We start from the raw sequence: 19,131 nt of genomic DNA, 5'->3' as shown, positions 1-19,131 counted from the left end.
GAATTTTTATTTTGAAAACGGAACGAGATGGAGAAAAAAAGTGAATTACAAAATTATAGGGCATCATTAATTTAATACGAATCGACACCTTGCATACAGAAATGCTATGATATGACCCATGACCCCCCAAACATTGAATGCTGGTCACACATATGGCGCTCATTTAACTTTGATGCTCAAAGTGGCCCCCGTCAGCTGCAATGCACATCTGGACTCTGGACAGCATACTGTATCTTGCTGCACGTTGTGCAATATGGTAGGGGACACGTTTGCACAAGCATCTGTGATATGTCATCGTAGGTCCTGCAATGGTGGTGGAGGGGTTGCATACACCTGCTGTTTGATGTGACCTCACAGAAAAAAGTCCAATGGGGTCAGGTCAGGTGAGCGTGGAGGCCACTCCACCAGCCTCCATACCCAATGACTTGTAGGAAGGTCTCCATGAGGTATCGCTTCACGTCCGCAGCCTTGTGAGTTTTACACGTCCTAATCATAGCATTTCTGTATGCAAGGTGTCGATTCGTATTGAATTGATGATGCCCTAAAACTTTGTAATTCACTTTTTTCTCTATCTCGTTCCGTTTTCGAAATAAAAATGCTAACTCCGTTTTTTTCCATCAGGTGGCACTATAGGTGGTTTCATTGCGTAGCTTATGGCTAATTTACTATACCTAAACACCACTTCTATGCCTATAGCTGCCGCCGTTCTCAAGTTAATGGCAAAGAGGATATGGGTGGACACACTGTATATAAGTGTGGGATGAAAATAAAAGTGATACATAAATAGTATTCTTTACTCTACACATAAATAGTGCAACTATACTATGTACATGAAAAGTTCTATATTGTACACATAAATATTGCTTCTATACTCTAAACAAAAGTTGTATTGTATTTGTTTGTTTTTAATGGTTTATGTTTCTGGATTATATTTCCTAGTGTTAAATCACAGAAATTTTTCAGTGACTTGATTTTGTTTTTTAGTAGTCTAAACTTATAGGGTATTAAATATAAGATAGAGGTTGCTATACAAATAAAAAAACATTTAGCATCCATCTTTATTATAAAAAACTCAGTCTGACGTAGTCCACAGGGACAGTAATGTCAGCTCTGCTTCATCTCTGTGTACAGACACAGTCTATACACAGTGATAAGCAGAGAGCATTGTCAGCTCTGCTACATCACTCTGTATAGAGTGTGAAGCAGGCAGACACTGAGGGTATGACTCGTCCCTGACAATCTCCAGACAGGAGCGCCTCGGTTACATGGAAATAGATGCAGCTGACCCGCTCCTGTGGGGAGATTGTGTGCCGTGATACGTCACTCGCACAGTGACAGTCAAAGTTCAGTTTAAAGGACCTTCAATGATGTCATAATTATGTGGCCAGTCTGTAAGCCAATGAACATTCATACCAGACTGGTTACATGGCTATGACATCATTGAAGGTCCTGTAAGTCAGTGCAGGTTATCGGCAGCACAGCAATGATCGGACTCAGAAGCAGAAGCGGCTGGGAGGCAGAGTCTGCAGGACGCGTCGCGGGACCTATAAGTATAATGACAATGTTCATTATTAACTATAATCTTTATTTTACAGCCCCCACACCCCATCCCATAACTCTAAAGCCCAAGATCGGTAATCGGACGCAAGATTGTGTTATCTCGATCCGGATCTCGATCTTTACAAAACGATCGGGCGAGGCTCCCGATCCCGACCATTGGGAGGATTGTCCATCACTATCTGTCACTATACATCTGGGATCCCATATCTACAGACAACTAATGATAATATCTTTTCAGCAGCAACATGGTTTTCTGCACTGGGTATGCCCCAGATAAATCCTGGAGCGATACCAACACAACACAATCGCACACAAACCTATTTATGATAGATACATATTTTTCTGCAATCACTGGTATGGGTAGAATGGATGAAGGGTTTGTTTCTTACAGGGTCTTTTCAATTCTTCCTTCATTGTATGAAGCATACAACTTACAGGGCTGGATGCATCTGGCCACTTGGGTACTGAACCCTGGTGCCACCCATACCTTTGTCCCCCAAGCACATGCACATTTTACTGTCTTTGACAGGTGCATTAATCCATGGGCTACCAGGGCCTTCACTGAGAAGGGAGCTCATGGCAGAGAAAGCTTACAAACCTTTATCCACGGACCTTTCTCAGTCAGCTGGGCTCCCTGTGTACTAATCTGCTTGTTCCTGTTGGGATTTAAGAACATCAGGAGTGACAAATGCCATGGAGGTGACACATATTACCGATCTGAATTGGTAGGAGACTCTCAACTCTAGGCCCTCTCCATGATCTTTATAGGTTTCTCATGTGACAGTCTGTATACACGGTTGAAGAGTTTACCCTTCTGGCATTCCACATGACCAGCGACTTGTAAGTGCCTCTACACAGCTCGTTTTACTTCATGTTGTGCAATTAGCAGTGTAGCGCCCCTGAGGCTCTGGTCGCTACAGGGTACTGCAACTGAGTTAAGGAGCAGTATCTATCTGAGGTAAGTGACAGGTGGTTTGCCGGTGCTCATGTCGCGGGCGGGGAGGAGGGTGTCAGCACTGCGTTCCCCCCCTCTGCTCGGGTCCGGCTGCTGCTGCTCAGTGGTGGCTCAAGCGGTGGGCCGGATCCCGGGGGTTCTCGAGCGGCGCTCCTCGCCCGTGAGTGAAAGGGGATTGGGTTTTGGGATATAGTCTATTGTCCGTGACGCCACCCACGGTTGTGGTGATCTGTTAGCACCACCGCTGCTCGGTGTGGGGATCCCGGGAGTGATGGAGTGAAGCAGCAAGTTGTTGTGTTGCCCCTCCATGGGTAGGGGTTGGTGATCCCGGGGCCCAGTGTTGAGGTGGGTAGATGCAGGGCTTGGTGGGCGCAGGGACGCGGGGGCAGCGCTGTGCCTTGCGGCACTGTGGTACTCACTCAGCCTGAGACGTTGACACAGTTCTCGGTAAAACACACGGCTGGAAAGACGGTTCCCACGGACGGCTGCACTTGCTTTCCCCAGTAGGTGACGGTGATGTCCCTTTTCCTGCACCTAATGTTGTTGATGGTCTCGATGGGTTCCCACCGGTAACCCGCTCCCCGGCTTCAAGCTGGACCGGAGGAGCTCTACTCTTTGCCCGCAGGCGCTGGCCCTTAGAAACTGGTGCCCTGGCGGTGGCGGTGTCTCTACTGTAATGGTTGGGCTGTTGCCTTCAATCGGGACTTGGTTGTTGGGAGACAGACGTCCCCTTCACTGACGGATTTGGCAAATTATGGCGACTCCTAGCCTTGCCGGGGTCCGAGAGGCCCCTGCCCTGGTGCTGACTGTCCTTTGTACACTGCTCCAGACCGCCGGGCCACCACCCATCCGCGGTCCTTCCAGGAACTTCCAAACGGTCACCCCTTCGGACAATCACCGCCGTTGCTGACTTGCTGACTCTGTCCTGCACACAGCTGGACTAACTTCAGGCTTTTCTACTCTCACTTTTACTCTTTTCTTCTTTGCTCCACTACTACTTCACTTTCACTTCACTGTTTACTCCTTCCTCACTCAAGCTCCCCCTGAGCTGATCTGTCTGGTTCTTCCTGCCTCCAGGGCTGTGAACTCCTCGGTGGGCAGAGCCAACCACCTGGCCAACCCCCTGGTGTGAACATCAGCCCCTGGAGGAAGGCAACAAGGATTTTAGTAGCGTTGGTGTTCCTAACTGGGATGTAGGGTGTGGTGGTGTGATGACCTGTGACCCCTGGCTTGCCCAGGGCGTCACATTCCCCCTTAGCAAAATGCAGACCGTCCGCGGGCTGCCCGTCCAACACCGGTTTTATTTGTCTGAAAAATATATAACATTATAAACGGTAACATATTTACATTTTTATTAATTCTTCCCATAACGGGAGGCACTTTTACTTAAACGTTGCCAAACGGTTCACGGTTACGGTTTCCGCTCTCTCCCACCCAAGCAACCTGGCCCTGATGCTGCCCCTAAAGCCCAGGCAGCACCCCTTGTCCCCAAGTCCAGCACACGTTACCCGAGCGGGATCTGTCCTTCCCCTCCAGAGGGTAGCCACCGGTTCCTGTGGTGGCTGGGCCCCAGCCTGCTCTGCTGAGGGCCCTCCCTCCAACCTGCCTCTCCGGAGGCGGTAATGCGGAAACGGTAACGGTAAACAACTTATTTACAAGCCACTAACGTTTGTGGTTGCCCTGCAAGTTCTCGGGCTCGTCCATGAGCAGTTCCTCATGCAAAACAACTTAAACAGTCCCCACGGGGACAACGGTGCCGGCTCCGGCCGGTTCAATCACTGGTAGACAATCAGATGAGTTTTTCGGTATTATTTTCAGTGATCATCATTTTCAAAACTTTCAAACAAAACTCAGTGGTGGTCCCAACGGGGACAGTGCAACGGCATCCCGCTGCTACTCTTTCTCACATAAATGCGAGCATGCACATCCGCAACTCCCGCTCAGGAGCCAGGCCTCCTGGCTAGAGTGTGGTGGTGTGATGACCTGTGACCCCTGGCTTGCCCAGGGTGTCACACTCACACCAGACACGATTCCCATGCAGTTAGGTGTCTTCCTCCCCAGGGAGAGTGGACTGGGGTGGACAGGGAGAGTTAGCCATCCAGTAGTATGGGACTTCCCGGTCACCAGGACAACTGGGGGGCAAGTACCATAAGGGGTATAAGAGGAGGTGGACATGACACATAGAGGGCTTTCTGGAGGCACGTCCCATGAGACCAGACTTGGTGCACTAGAGCACCAGTGCTGGTGGGACAAGATACAGCTCATCTTTCTGCTGCAGAGCCTGGGGCTTGTGAGCAGGAGCTTAGCTCAGGTTCCTTCTGCTGATCGCTTAACAGCGAGGACAAAAAGGACATTTACACTGACACCGGTAACCACTTGGAACTTGCACCGGATAACTAGAGACTTAAGGCTAAAGCGATCTCGTTGGGGTCTCGGAATTTGTGACGCACATCCGGCCGCTTTAGCGATGTCGTTGCGTGTGACACCTATGAGTGATTTTGCATCGTCGCAAAAACGTGAAAAATCGCTCATCGGTGACATGGGGGTCCATTTCAATTATCGTTGCTGCTGCGTGTACGATGTAGTTCGTCGTTCCTGCGGCAGCACACATCGCTATGTGTGACACCGCAGGAACGAGGAACCTCACCTTACCTGTGGCCACCGGCAATGCGGAAGGAAGGAGGTGGGTGGGAAGTTACGTCCCGCTCATCTCCGCCCCTCCGCTTCTACTGGGTAGCCGCTTAGTGACATCGCTGTGACGCCGAACGAACCGTCCCCTTACAAAGGAGGCGGTTCGCCGGTCACAGCGACGTCGCTAGGCAGGTAAGTAGTGTGACGGGTCTGGGCGATGTTGTGTGCCATGGGCAGCGATTTGCTCGTGCTGCACAACTGATGGGGGCGGGTACTCACGCTAGCGATATCAGTCACGATATCACAGCATTTAAAGTGGCCCTTAGAAGGTGGAAGGAAAATCAGCACAACTGTCCAAGTATAAAAAAAAGTCTTCCTTTATTCTTGCATATTAAAAGCCAAAGACTTACCAGTAGTGAACCAGGAGACTCCTGGGCAATCTCCTAACCAGTGAGTAAAACACCTAAACCGGAGCTCTTGCCTCATTTCCATTATTGGCGACGCCTTCCCGTTCTCCGGCGCCCACGAACTACTCCCAGCCAGCCGGCCATCCTCCCGGGGCAACCACTCCGCCTGTGGGGAGTGACTCCATCTTGGCTGCAATCAACATCGACCCTTGGTGAGAAGAAACCTGCAGCGGTGGGGCCCTTACCTGACCGCGCACCACAGGTGGCGTCACGACGAAAACTTTATTACTTCTGACCTGTAAAAAAACCCCTTTCAAGTGACCCTCAGGGCAACGGCCACCCAGTGAACTGTCCCTGTACATATTTGGCCCAGGACCGAGTACCCCATAACCCTCAGGTGTGTCAGCAGCAGATGCACTCCATCTATAAGAGATAAACTCATAGTCTGCATTAGTATAAACTGGAGGTGTCTCTGTGCATTCCAGCTAAAACTAATATAATTCCATGGTGATTTTAAGTTAATCACGGTCGCTATTGCTGCTAGAAACCATCATCCGCGCAGCCCCACCAGCCCCCCCCCTCGGTTTGCCGCCTGCATTCGTGAAGTTACTTTCGCTATCAAGCCTCTTACATAAAACATCTCACTTTTTGTGGCTATTTCCTTCCTCTGCTCAGTGTAGCGGGATTTAACCATTTAACACTGTACATCGGTAAGTATTATATTAAGCAATGTCAACTTATATTTGTTAATTGACGATCTATATCTGTGAAGAATTTGGCTTCTACCTGGTTAATCAAGGGTTTTATTTTATGGATGCTATGAGTAAGCGCAAACTGCTCGAAACACGTAGACCAGCGTATCTTATGTGTTTCTAATGGTTGAAATAAAAAAATGTTTTTAATATAAGAAGTCCAGAATGCCATTATATACAATTACTGAGGTAGCTGGATTTTTTTCTTCTCCTCTTGAATATGAATTTGGGACTCATGGTTGTTTAAGGGGTTATGACCGTTACTGTATTTACTGCCTGGAAGACATACGTCATATAATGTACCAGTGGCTGTTTTTTTCTCTTGTGTATCTTATCATACAACATGCTGTTGGCTTTTTATATATATATGTACTGCCCCGCTGCCGAGCAGCTCGGATCCGGACTCGGGTGTATGTCGGTGGCTCGAGCGCCTCCGGACCCGGGGGTCACGTCGCTCTGTGAAGGGGGTTTGTTGTGGTGATCGGGTGGGTGCGCGGCTGGAGCCGCTATAGTGATTTTTCGTGATGCCACCCACAGGACGTGGGGATTGCTGGCACCACCGCTGCTGGTGATGGTGGGGGCTGCCGGGTGTGGTGTTGTGGCACAGCTAGGTGTTGACCCCTCCGTGGGTAGGGAATGTGGGAGGGCGATGAGGCGGCCAGAGGGGTGCAGGGCCGGGTGGCGTAGCGCGGTTCTGTGCCTGAGGGCACTGGTGTACTCACTCAGAGGAAACACACTTGAGTCACTGGTAAACCAAAAACGGGATGGTGGTCAGTGCCCGCAGCCGGCTGCGTGGTTCCCCCTACTCAGGTTGATGGTGTCGTCTTTTCCCTGCACCTCTGTTAACTGTGTGACTGCTACGCCTGAACACCGGTAGTCCGCTCCCAGACTTGCAGATGCCGGAGGAGCCCTTTTGCCTGCAGGCGCTGGCCCGTGGGATCTTGGTGCCTGGGCAGTGGCTTCCTATCCCCCTCAGTGGGCTGTTGCCTTCTTTCGGGACTTTGGGTGGGAATGGACCTATAGTGCAGACCGCAATCAGTGAATTCGACTCGGTCCAGTGGATTTTGGCCTTGTACGGGGTCTGAGTATCCTTTCCTGGTGCTCCGGTTTGGGTTTGACTCCCCGATTCGGTACCGGCGGGCTACTACCCTGTCCAGGTGCCTTGACGGTTCCGCTAGTTCTACTCCCGGTCTCCTGCAGACGGCCACCACCGCCTGTCTCCTAGTCACAGGTTCCTAGGCTCCAACCTAGGCCCTGACAGATTTACTTCACAGCTCTGCACTGCTACCTCCTCTCCTTTCCTCTCCCTAACACAATTTGTTTGTTTTTCCCCGCCCCTAACCATTCATCCTCTTCGGTGGGCGTGGCCAACCGCCTGACCCCACCCCCGGGTGTGGACGTCTGGTATAGATGGGGGTGACTCAGGGTTATTGGTGACTGATGGAACCTTTTTGTGGGACAGGTGTTGTGCAAGGGCCTATCTGTGACCCCGTGGCTAGTCCAGGGTGTCACATATATATATATATATATATATATATATTTATACACACCATATTTTTTGTTTTATAAGACACACCGGATTATAAGACACACCCCAAATTTAGAGATTCAAAAAAAAAAAAAATAAATGGGTTCTGTCTTATACTCCGAAGTTGTCTTACCGAAAGGGGGCAGCAGTGGTGGTGAAGCGGGTCACAGGAGGCAGAGGTTGTGCTGGCAGCGGATCTGTGGCAGTGGCAGTGGCGGCAGTAGCAGGACAGCGGTCAGTGGCGGCAGCAGAGGGGCGGCGGGTCCGTGGTGTCCGTGGCGGCGGGTCAGTAGTGGAGCAGGCCGGTGCGGTGAGTGTCTGTGGTCCCGGTTTAAATTATGGTGCCTGGAGCGGCGCATGCGCAGATGGAGCTCCCATCCAAGGACTTCATCTGCGCACGCTCTGACTCCCGGCACCATCATTTGAACTTGGACACTCATCACACAGCCACCGCAGTCCGCCCACCCGCCCGATCGCACGCACTCACAGAGAGGCAGGCGGCCTCTAGGACTGCTCAGTAGGCCAGTGCGGTGAGTGTCCCAGTGTCCGCGGTCTTGGTTTAAATGATGGCGCCTGGAGCGGCGCATGCGCAGATGGAGCTGTCGTCCAAGAGCTCCATCTGTGCATACGCTGACTCCCGGCGCCATCATTTCAACTAGGACATCCACCGCACAGCCACCGCAGTCCGTCCGCCCGACCACCCACTCACCCGCACAGAGAGGCAGTCGGCCTCCAGGACAGAGAGGGAGCCGACACTGACAGGCACCCAGCCGCCGCCATGCAGCTACAGGCACCCGGCCACCTGCACACAGCCACAGGCACCCGGCCGCCTGAACGCACTCGGTCGCCGCACAGATAGCTAGCTCCCCCGGTAAGCTATATTCGGATTTTAAGACGCACCCCTCATTTTCCTCCCAAATTTTTGGGAGGAAAAGTGCATCTTATAATCCGAAAAATACGGAATATATATATACTGTATACTAGCTACGAGGAGGAATAAAAAAAAAAAATTTTGATGGGTACAATGAGTTCATGAGTTCTTTATCCAACAGATCTTTGAGATTTGTGGATGTGGCCTCTTCTTGAGCTCCAATGGGCACTGAGGCGCACAAGGTGTCTTACTGTATAAGTGATTGTACCCCAACATACATTGCTCAATCTTATCACTATCACATAATGATTGGTTACGCCCTTGTTTATCATTATACTGATTGGTTCATCTGGAATATCATGTAAATCAGAGACCACCTGATCCAAATGAACACTAAGATAATATTCTTGGCATGCTGCATGTTCCACATGGTCTTTATCATGTTGTTACATAGTCTAGGGACTTTCTAGTATCAATGTTTGTACTTGTGGAACATGCAGAGTCTTGCCGTGTGCATCAAGGGCCAATCTTAAGATAAGATAATAATAATATTTATTCATTTATATAGAGCTGTTACTCGCCACGCTCGGGTCTGGGGCTTCTGCTGCTGCTGCTCGGTGGCTCGAGCGGTGGACTGGACCCGGGGACTCGAGCAGTGCTCCTCACCCGTGAGTGAAAAGGGGTAGTTTGTTTAGGGAGATTGTTCGTGATGCCACCCACGGGACGTGGTGATGATGGCACCACCGCTGCTAATAACGGGGATCCCGGGAGAGATGGTAGGGTGTAGCTGAGATGTTGTCCCCTCCGTGGGTAGGGGGGTTGGTGATCCCGGGGCCCGGTGGTGGTAACGGGGAGGCCAGATGGCTGGGGTGCAGGGTGCAGGGGCAGCGCGGTGCCGGATGGCTCTGGTGTACTCATTCAGATAGACAATGACAGAGTCTCTGGTAAACCAAAACAGCCGAATGGACGGGTCCCGCAGCCGGCTGCAGTGTTGTTGTTGTGCTCTCCCCGGACGGCTGATGGTGGCTGTCTTTCCCTGCACCTTTTAGAAAGTTCTTGACTCCTGTGGTTGCCCACCGGTAGTCCGCTCCCCGGCGTATAGGTGCCGTAGGAGCCCGTGTTGCCCGCAGGCACTGGCCCTTGGATCTCTAGCCTGTGGCGGTGGCAGTATATCCTCTCTGGGTGGACGGTTGCCTTCAATCGGGACTTGGTTGTTAGGGAACCCCGGGGGTTCCTGTCACATTCGGATTTGACTATTGACGGTGGCTCCAAGCCTGGTCGGGGTCCCATGGCCCTGCCTGTGTGCTTAGCTTCACTCCGTTCCCCGGTCCGGTACCGGTGGGCCGTCGCCCGACCCCGGTCCTTGCGGCTCAGCGGAGTTCCACTAACTCCTGCAGATGGCCACCACCATCTGCCAACCTTGCTGTTAGTGTCTGGGCTTCTACCCAGACACCTCAAGTGTTCACTCCTCTCTTTTTATCCTCCTGAACTAAACTGTCACTTTTCCCGCCTCCAGGCCTGTGAACTCCTCGGTAGGTGGGGCCAACTGCCTGGCTCCGCCCCACCTGGTGTGGACATCAGACCGTGAAGGGAAGCAACAAGGGTCCTGTGTTTGGCTGGTGTATCTGTGACGCCCTGGGCAAGCCAGGGGTCACAGGTCATCACACCACCACACCCTACACCCCAGTTAGGAACACCAAAGCTAACCCAAAATCCTTGTTGCCTTCCTCCAGGGGCTGATGTTCACACCAGGGGGTGGGCCAGGCAGTTGGCTCCGCCCACCGAGGAGTTCACAGTCCTGGAGGCAGGAAGAACCAGGCAGATTAGCTCAGGGAGAGCTTGAGTAAACAGCAAAGATGAGTTAAGGAAGTGGAAGTAGAAGGAAGTAAAGTGGTAAAGGAGGACAGTAAGGGTGGTGACAGGAAAGACAGAGTGTGGAAAGCCTGAAGTTGGTCCAGCTGTGTGCAGGACAGAGTCAGCAAGGTCAGCAACGGCGGTGATTGTCCGGAGGGGTGACCGTTTGGAAGTTCCTGGAAGGACCGCGGACGGGTGGTGGCCCGGCGGTCTGGAGCAGTGTACAAAGGACAGTCAGCACCAGGGCAGGGGCCTCTTGGACCCCGGCAAGGCTAGGAGTCGCCATAATTTGCCAAATCCGTCAGTGAAGGGGACGTCGATCCCCCAACAACCAAGTCCCGATTGAAGGCAACAGCCCAACCATTACAGTAGAGACACCGCCACCGCCAGGGCACCAGTTTCTAAGGGCCAGTGCCTGCGGGCAAAGAGTAGAGCTCCTCCGGTCCAGCTTGAAGCCGGGGAGCAGGTTACCGGTGGGAACCCATCGAGACCATCAACAACATTAGGTGCAGGAAAAGGGACATCACCGTCACCTACTGGGGAAAGCAAGTGCAGCCGTCCGTGGGAACCGTCTTTCCAGCCGTGTGTTTTGCCGAGAACTGTGTCAACGTCTCAGGCTGAGTGAGTACTGCCCCCGCGTCCCTGCGCCCACCAAGCCCTGCACCTCCCACCTCATCACTGGGCCCCGGGATCACCAACCCCTACCCATGGAGGGGCAGCACAACAACTTGCTGCTTCACACCATCACTCCCGGGATCCCCACACCGAGCAGCGGTGGTGCTAACAAATCACCACAACCGTGGGTGGCGTCACGGACAATAGACAATATCCCAACAACCCCAATCCCCTTTCACTCACGGGCGAGGAGCGCCGCTCGAGAACCCCCGGGATCCGGCCCACCGCTCGAGCCACCACTGAGCAGCAGCAGCCGGACCCGAGCAGAGGAGTGAGCGCAGTACTGACACCCTCCTCCCCGCCCGCGACATATCTGCCTAGGGTGGGGGTGTGTATGTTGGTATGTATGTGACTACCTGGCTAGTCCAGGGCGTCACATTACTTCCACAGCGCTTTACATATATTGGCAACACTGTCCCCATTGGGGCTCACAATCTAGGTTCCCTATCAGTATGTCTTTGGAGTGTGGGAGGAAACCCACACAAACACGTGGAGAACATACAAACTCCCTGCAGATGTTGTCCTTGGTGGGATTTGAACCCAGGACCCCAGCGCTGCAAGACTGCAGTGCTAACCACTGAGCACCGTGCCGCCCAGTTCTGCTACATTTTGCAGTGTACCAGCACTAATATATCATTTTACTTTTCAAGGCACATTACACTGAATATGGCCTTCACACAGGTCTGATTGTTATTCAGATTTATGTTAGGCGTAGCAAATTCAACTAATAATAATAATAATAATAATAATAATAATAACAACAATCTGATCTTGTAAACCAGATTATTTCCTTAACATGTATACAGTATATATATTTGCTGTAATACCCAGAGTTCCTGAGTTAAGTCTCTCTCTCTCCCTCTCTTCCACTCTCCCTCTCTCCATTCAATCACTCTGCCTCTCTCCCTCTCTCCTATTCTTCCTGTCGCCCACTCTCCCATTCTGGCGCTCTTCCACTCTCCCTCCCTCTCTCTTTCTTTCCCACTCGCCCTCTCTCCCTCTCGCCCTCTCTCCCACTCTCCCTCTGTCCTTTTTTTCGTGCTCCCTCTCCCACTGTCCCTCCCTCCATCTCTTTCTTTCTTTCTCTCTCTGTGTCTCTCTCCCACTGTCCTTAACTCCCTTTCTCCCTCTCTCCTGTCGCGGGCGGAGAGGGGGGTTTTTGGGAACGCCGCTCGCCTCGGGGGGATCGCTGGCGCTCGGGTCCGGTGCTTCTGCTCCTCGGGGACTCGAGCAGCGCCTCCTCGCCCACGAGTGAAAACGGAGAGGTTTGGTGGTGGGATGTCGGTTGTGACGCCACCCACGGGGTTGTGGTGATGGTGGGCACCACCGCTGCTGGTGACAGGGGTTCCCGGGAGCGATGGCGGGGAGCAGCTGAGGTGTTGGCCCCTCCGTGGGTAGGGGCTGTTGGTCCTGGGGCCTCGGTTGGGAAAGTTGGAAGCCGGTGGGTAGGGGATAGGTGCAGGTGCCGATGCGGGGAGGCAGCGCAGCTGCGGGGTCAACGTTACGGTGCAGCGCTGTGCCGGATGGCACTGGTGTACTCACTCAGGTAGTCAATGACAGAGTCTCTGGTAAACCAAACGGCTGGATGGACGGGGCCCACAGCCGGCTGCGGTGTCTTCACTTCTCCCGGATGGGTTGGTTACGGCTGTCTTTCCCTGCACCTGTATGTATGTGTTTGACCCCTATGGATTCCCACGGGTAGTCCGCTCGCCGGCTTGTACGTGTCGGGAGAGCCCGTTCTGCCCGCAGGTGCTGGCCCTTGGATCTCTGGCCGTTGGCGGTGACTCTTATCCGGACGGGTTGGGCGGTTGCCTTCTAATGGGACTTGGGTGGGAATGAACCCCTGAGGTTCAGACCGCAATCAGAGAATTTGACCTTTACGGCGGCTTCCGAGCCTAGTCGGGGTCTGAGTATCCTGCCTTGGTGCTTAGCTTCACTCCGCTCCCCGGTTCGGTACCGGCGGGCCACCGCCTGACCCCGGTCCTATGGTTCCGCAGACGTCCACTAACTCCTGCAGACGGCCACCACCGTCTGCCGACCTTGCTGATAGTGCCTGGGCTCCGACCCAGACACACAAAGTCTTGAGTTCCTCTCACTTTCACCACTCAATTAGAACTAACTGCTTTTCCCACCTCCAGGACTCCTCGGTGGGCGGGGCCAACCACCTGGCTCCGCCCCACCTGGTGTGGAAACAGACCCTGCAGGGTGGCAACAAGGGTTTTTGGGTTGACAGGTGTGTGTGTGTGGTGTTCTACTGTGACCCCTGGGGTCCAGGGCTCTTGGTAAAATGCAGACCGTCCGAGGGCTGCCCGTCCATCACTGGTTTTAGTTTTTTTCTGAAAAGAGATAAACAACAAAACAACAAACAAACAGTAGGCATACTTTTTAAATCTTCCCTGACGGGAGGCACTTGCTTAAACGATACTAACGGTAAAAATCATTTTTAATAACAACGGACGGGTCCCGGTTCTTCCGCTTTCCCACCCAAACAACCTACACCTTGATGCTGCCCCTAAGAAATGGGCAGCACTCCTTTTCCCCAATCCAGAAGCAGGAACCTGGTTCAGGTCGCCCAAGCAGGAATGGTCACGGTACGGTTTTCCGCACCCGGTTAACACCCAGGGGGCCCCACGTCCAGGGGGACCCCTGACCCCGGCGGTGGTCACCGGAACTATTTACAAACCCACAAGGTCGTGGGTGGCCTGCAAGTTCTTGGCCATGTTCATGAGTAGTTCCTCATGCGGTATGGGGGCTTAACGGTTTAAACGGGAACAACACCAGTCCCAACGGGGGACAACAGTTCTTTTTGCAAATCAGGTGAAGCGTGGCTACCACAGCAGAGTGCCCATCCGGCCGACGGTCTGACGGTCTACCGGGCTCCCCATCCAGGTGTAGTAGGCGCCGGGACTGCAGGCCGCTAATGGGAATGGCGGCGGTGGCAGCGTACTCGGGGCCTCCTCCTCAATCAGCTGCACAAGGTCGGGCCCACCTGCTGCGGCGCCACCAGGTCCCAGCTCCCACTCGATTAGGGCCGGCTCGGGAGCCTGCGTGGCTTGGTCACGGCGCTGCACGGCCAGTGCAGCCCCCTGCTCATGGGCCCACACCACGGCAACCATCCTGCGGACCTCCGTCTTCCAATCCAGCAGCTGCTGCAGGCTCTGCTCCCTCACCTCATGCAGAACCGGCCCAGCTCCCACTCCAGTCAAGCAGCGGTCCCGGCGGGGAACTCGCCCGGGCCGCAGTCCTCAAAGGCTACTCCTCCTCTGTTTCTTCCAAGCCCCGCCACCCCAGCGGCGGGCGCCCCTGCACTCCCGTCTGAGAACGCCGACATGTCTCCATCTGCTTCCCTCTTGGTTTTCTCTTGCACCTCCTTCTTCAGGGAGCGGGGCTTCACTTTTCGTTCCTTCCCTGCTTGGGGAAGATGACTCGAGTGGGAACTTTTCGCGCCCAAAATGGTGGACTTTCAAAATTTTTGGCCAAACACCGCCAGCGGGGACTGCAAGGCGCACTTCTACTGGTAAGTAGATGGGCAGGATCCTGTTCGTGACGCCATGTTGTCGCGGGCGGAGAGGGGCGTTTTTGGGAATGCCGCTCGCCTTGAGGGGATCGCTGGCGCTCGGGTCCGATGCTTCTGCTCCTCGGTGGCTCGAGCACGGGGTCGGACCTGGGGACTCGAGCAGCGCCTCTTCGCCCACGAGGGAAAAGGGGGAGGTTTGGTGGTGGGATGTCGGTTGTGACGCCACCCACGGGTTGTGGTGATGGTGGGCACCACCGCTGCTGGTGACGGGGGTTCCCGGGAGTGATGGCGGGGAGCAGCTGAGGTGTTGGCCCCTCCGTGGATAGGGGCTGTTGGACCCGGTTGGGAAAGTTGGAAGCCAGTGGGTAGGGGATAGGTGCAGGTGCCGATGCGGGGAGGCAGCGCGGCTGTGGGGTCAGCGTTACGGTGCAGCGCTGTGCCGGATGGCGCTGGTGTACTCACTCAGGTAATCAATGACAGAGTCTCTGGTAAATCAAACGGCTGGATGGACGGGGCCCACAGCCGACTGCGGTGTCTTAACTTCTCCCAGACGGGTTGGTGGCGGCTGTCTTTCCCTGCACCTATATGTATGTGTTTGACCCCTATGGATTCCCATGGGTGGTCCGCTCACCGGCTTGTACGTGTCGGGAGAGCCTGTTCTGCCCGCAGGCGCTGGCCCTTGGATCTCTGGCCGTTGGCGGTGACTCTTATCCGGACGGGTTGGGTGGTTGCCTTCTAATGGGACTTGGGTGGGAATGAACCCCTGAGGTCCAGACCGCAATCAGAGAATTTGACCTTTACGGCGGTTTCCGAGCCTAGTCGGGGTCTGAGTACCCTGCCTTGGTGCTTAGCTTCACTCCGCTCCCCGGTTCGGTACCGGCGGGCCACCGCCTGACCCCAGTCCTACGGTTCCGCAGACGTCCACTAACTCCTGCAGACAGCCACCACCATCTGCCGACCTTGCTGATAGTGCCTGGGCTCCGACCCAGACACACACAGTCTTCAGCTCCTCTCACTTTCACCACTCAACTAGAACTAACTGCTTTTCCCACCTCCAGGACTGTGAACTCCTCGGTGGGCGGGGCCAACTGCCTGGCTCTGCCCCACCTGATGTGGACATCAGACCCTGGGGGGAGGCAACAAGGGTTTTTGGGTTGACGGGTGTTCCCTACCAGGGGAGGGTGTGTGTGTGTGTGGTGTTCTACTGTGACCCCTGGGGTCCAGGGCGTCACACTCCCACTCTCTAAAGCCTTCTTTACACCTTGCAATTTCGCATACGATATCGTATGCGATCATACCCGCCCCCATCGTATGTGCGGCACGCTCAATTTGTTGAACATGTTGCACAAATGATTAGTTGCTGTCACACATACTTACCCATCCATACGACCTCACTGTGGGCGGCGAACGTCCACTTCCTGGAGCGGGAGGGACATTTGGGGTCACAGAGACGTAACACGGCAGCCGGCCAATAGAAGCGGAGGGGCAGAAAGGAGCGGGACGTAAACATCCCGCCCACCTCCTTCCTTCCGCATTGCCGGCGGGAGACAAGAGACACAAGTAAGTTCTGGTCAAAGCTCCCGGGGTGTCACACACTGCGATGTGTGCTACCTTGGGAACATTGAACAACCCGATGTTCAATTTTAAGTAAGTGAATGACGTGCGTGCGATGAACGGTTTTACGTTCAAGGCTGGCCACATAGCCGCCAGCACAGCAGCATGCATAGCAGCTAGCACAGCCAGCCACACTGCAGCCAGCATTCCCCTACTCCAGCACCTCCCCTGCCTCCTGTGAACCCCGCTCCACCACTGCTATCACCCCCTATGATAAGACACCACCGGAGTATAAGATGCACCCCATTTTTTTACCTTTTTTATCTCTATATTTGGGGTGCGCCTTATAATCCGGTGTGCCTTACAAAACGAAAAATATAGTATGTGTCTTTTTTTAGCCATATTTATTTATTTTTTCCAGATTTTTATTTTAAGTGAGAAAAGAGTGGTGTGTGTGTGGGGACTGGGGTTTTGTGGTGGGTATTATACTACCCTGCCCCTGTAGGAATCAAGTTCGATTTGCCGCATGGCCTTTGTCAGGCTTCTGGTTGCCAATAAACCAATTGGTGTTCAGATTTGAACTTAGTTGGTACAGATGGACTGATAAAGGGTTCGGTTTTGCTACATCTGTTGTGTTATATGCCACTATCACTCTTGACAACTGCACATGAAGGGGTTAAACTGCTTTAATTGGTGACAACAACAGTCCTAGCAACAATGTGGTAGAAAAAAGAAATGGCCGCAAATACAAAATTCATAAGTTGATCTAAAGCCGCTAGGCAAAAAATTAAAAACCTGAACTTGAGGTTCTTGGTTTAACATTGTTATCATTCTGTATGAAGCCCACTGCCATGGGTGTTGTGAGGCACAAGGTCACCTTCCCTGCTAGTGCATTGTCGCTGTGGCGATGGTTGACACACGGTTCCGCACCATTAAGGCGTCAGATTTAGGGACCCACTCAGAGGTTCCCCATGACGTGGCAGTGGGCTTCATACAGTTTGATCAGAATGTTAAACCAAGAACCTCATGTTCAGGTATTTAATTTTTTGCCTAGCGGCATTAGATCAACTTATGAATTTTGGATGTTAAGCCATTTATTTTTTCTACCACATTGTTGCACAACAGTCCTAGTAGTTGCAGCAGGACACCAGCTGTACATATGAGTCAAGGTTCTGTAGCTGATGGCATCTGCTCAGAAGCTTCACCGGACGATATGGTTATATCCATCATGGAATTGTAAGTGACCTGCATGTCTCGGCTCGGTTTGGGGATTTAATCTGGTGACCTGTGTTTTCATGGTCAGTGCCTCTTTTTGCTGGGCTATTTTTTCTTCTTCCCTGTCCAAATGCTGGTGGTTCTTATGGTCTTTGTTTTCCTTTCTTGGTTTTCTCCTATCCAGGTGTTTCTAATTTTTCCGTTATTATTTGCCCTATCACATCTTGGGTTGAGTTATATATGTTCACCTTTCACTGCATTTCCTTGCCGGCACTACTTCTAGGTTGACTTGTGTCTAGGAATTCCAGTCCTTCAGCTTAAACGTTTACCTTTAAAGTAAACACCAGTTGAGTGTCTGTTCTGAGTCGGTGTGTTTTCCTTCCCAGTTCCTTTATCCTTCCACCTTATTTGAACTTGTTACAATTTATCTCACACTAGGTTTCTGTTTGTTCCTGCACATTTTCCTCTCCCCTTGTAGGCAGTGTGTGGTGGCCTCCCCTCTGATCCTTCAAGAGGCAGGAGAAACACCTCGATGTCCTTTTAGGGAGCCAGGCCTGAGGTGTTAATGTTAGTTGTGCGGAGAGGGTCTTTTAATCTGTACAAGGGCCAATTGGGCGATGCAGCAGAGGAGGTCCTGCACCACCGCCAGTTACCTGCAGTATCGCCTGCGTTCAGGTGGAGGGCTGGGAAAACCACGTGTCCAGGAGTGGGTGCTCGTCAGAAGGAGAAGTCCAAGGGTAGTAAGGTGAGAGCAAGAAAAGACCGCACTCTGTCCGCTGTGCTGGATATCTTTATTCACATATGTGCAGGGTAAAAGGGCTGAAGGCGCACTGTGAGCAGGCACTACTTCTAGGTGGACTTGTGTCTAGGAGTTCCAGTCCTTCAGCTTAAATGTTTACCTTTAAAGTAAACACCAGTTGAGTGTCTGTTCTGAGTCGGTGTGTTTTCCTTCCCAGTTCCTTTATCCTTCCACCTTATTTGACCTTGTTACAATTTATCTCACACTTGGTTTCTGTGGCAGTGTGTGTTGGCCTCCCCTCTGATCCTTCAAGAGGCAGGAGAAACACTTCAATGTCCTTTTAGGGAGCCAGGCCTGAGGTGTTAATGTTAGCTGTGCCGAGAGGGTCTTTTAGTCTGTACAAGGGCCAATTGGGTTCTGTTACCTCTGTGTGGTGACAATTTAGGTGCGGCCGCCCTTTCCCCTTTTACGTTACTTGTTTGTGAGAGTGATTTTTGTTCATAACATTTCCTCAGGCCTTTTAGGGAGCCAGGCCTGAGGTGGTCCTTTTAGTCTGTATAGGGACCAATTGGGTTCCGTTACCTGCATGTGTAGTGACCATTTGGGTGTGGCTGCTCTCTCCTCTTTTACGTAACATTCTCCTCATGACGGATCTATACATTGCATATCATTAAGGGGTTTAGGAAATGGTTACAATTTATTTTGTGCAAAACACAGTTTAACATGGTCTTTTTTTCACCTAAGGTTAGAAGAAATTATAGGAAATCTGACCCCTAAGAATATGGAGACTCTACTGATGAATGATTCCTTGATAAACGGCAGTTACAACTTCCAAGATGTTAATTCTACCTCCAACAATCAAAGCACCCGGCA

The 19,131-nt window shown here is 52.5% G+C and overlaps 1 protein-coding gene across 1 annotated transcript in view; it reads left to right on the top strand.

Moving 5' to 3' along the window:
* The first annotated feature begins 19,054 nt into the window (after positions 1-19,054).
* Positions 19,055-19,131, top strand: part of LOC142255763 (formyl peptide receptor-related sequence 4-like) — a 1,005-nt gene continuing 928 nt past the window's right edge. Inside the window, exon 1 of the mRNA XM_075327210.1 lies at positions 19,055-19,131. This exon is cut by the window's right edge and continues 928 nt beyond it. Within this exon, the coding sequence (XP_075183325.1) occupies positions 19,055-19,131 (77 nt within the window).

The sequence above is a fragment of the Anomaloglossus baeobatrachus genome, chromosome 11, assembly GCF_048569485.1.
Source record: "Anomaloglossus baeobatrachus isolate aAnoBae1 chromosome 11, aAnoBae1.hap1, whole genome shotgun sequence".
Lineage (NCBI taxonomy): Eukaryota > Metazoa > Chordata > Amphibia > Anura > Aromobatidae > Anomaloglossus > Anomaloglossus baeobatrachus.
Note: the sequence above shows the minus strand (reverse complement) of the source record. Positions and strands in the feature narration are given on the sequence as shown.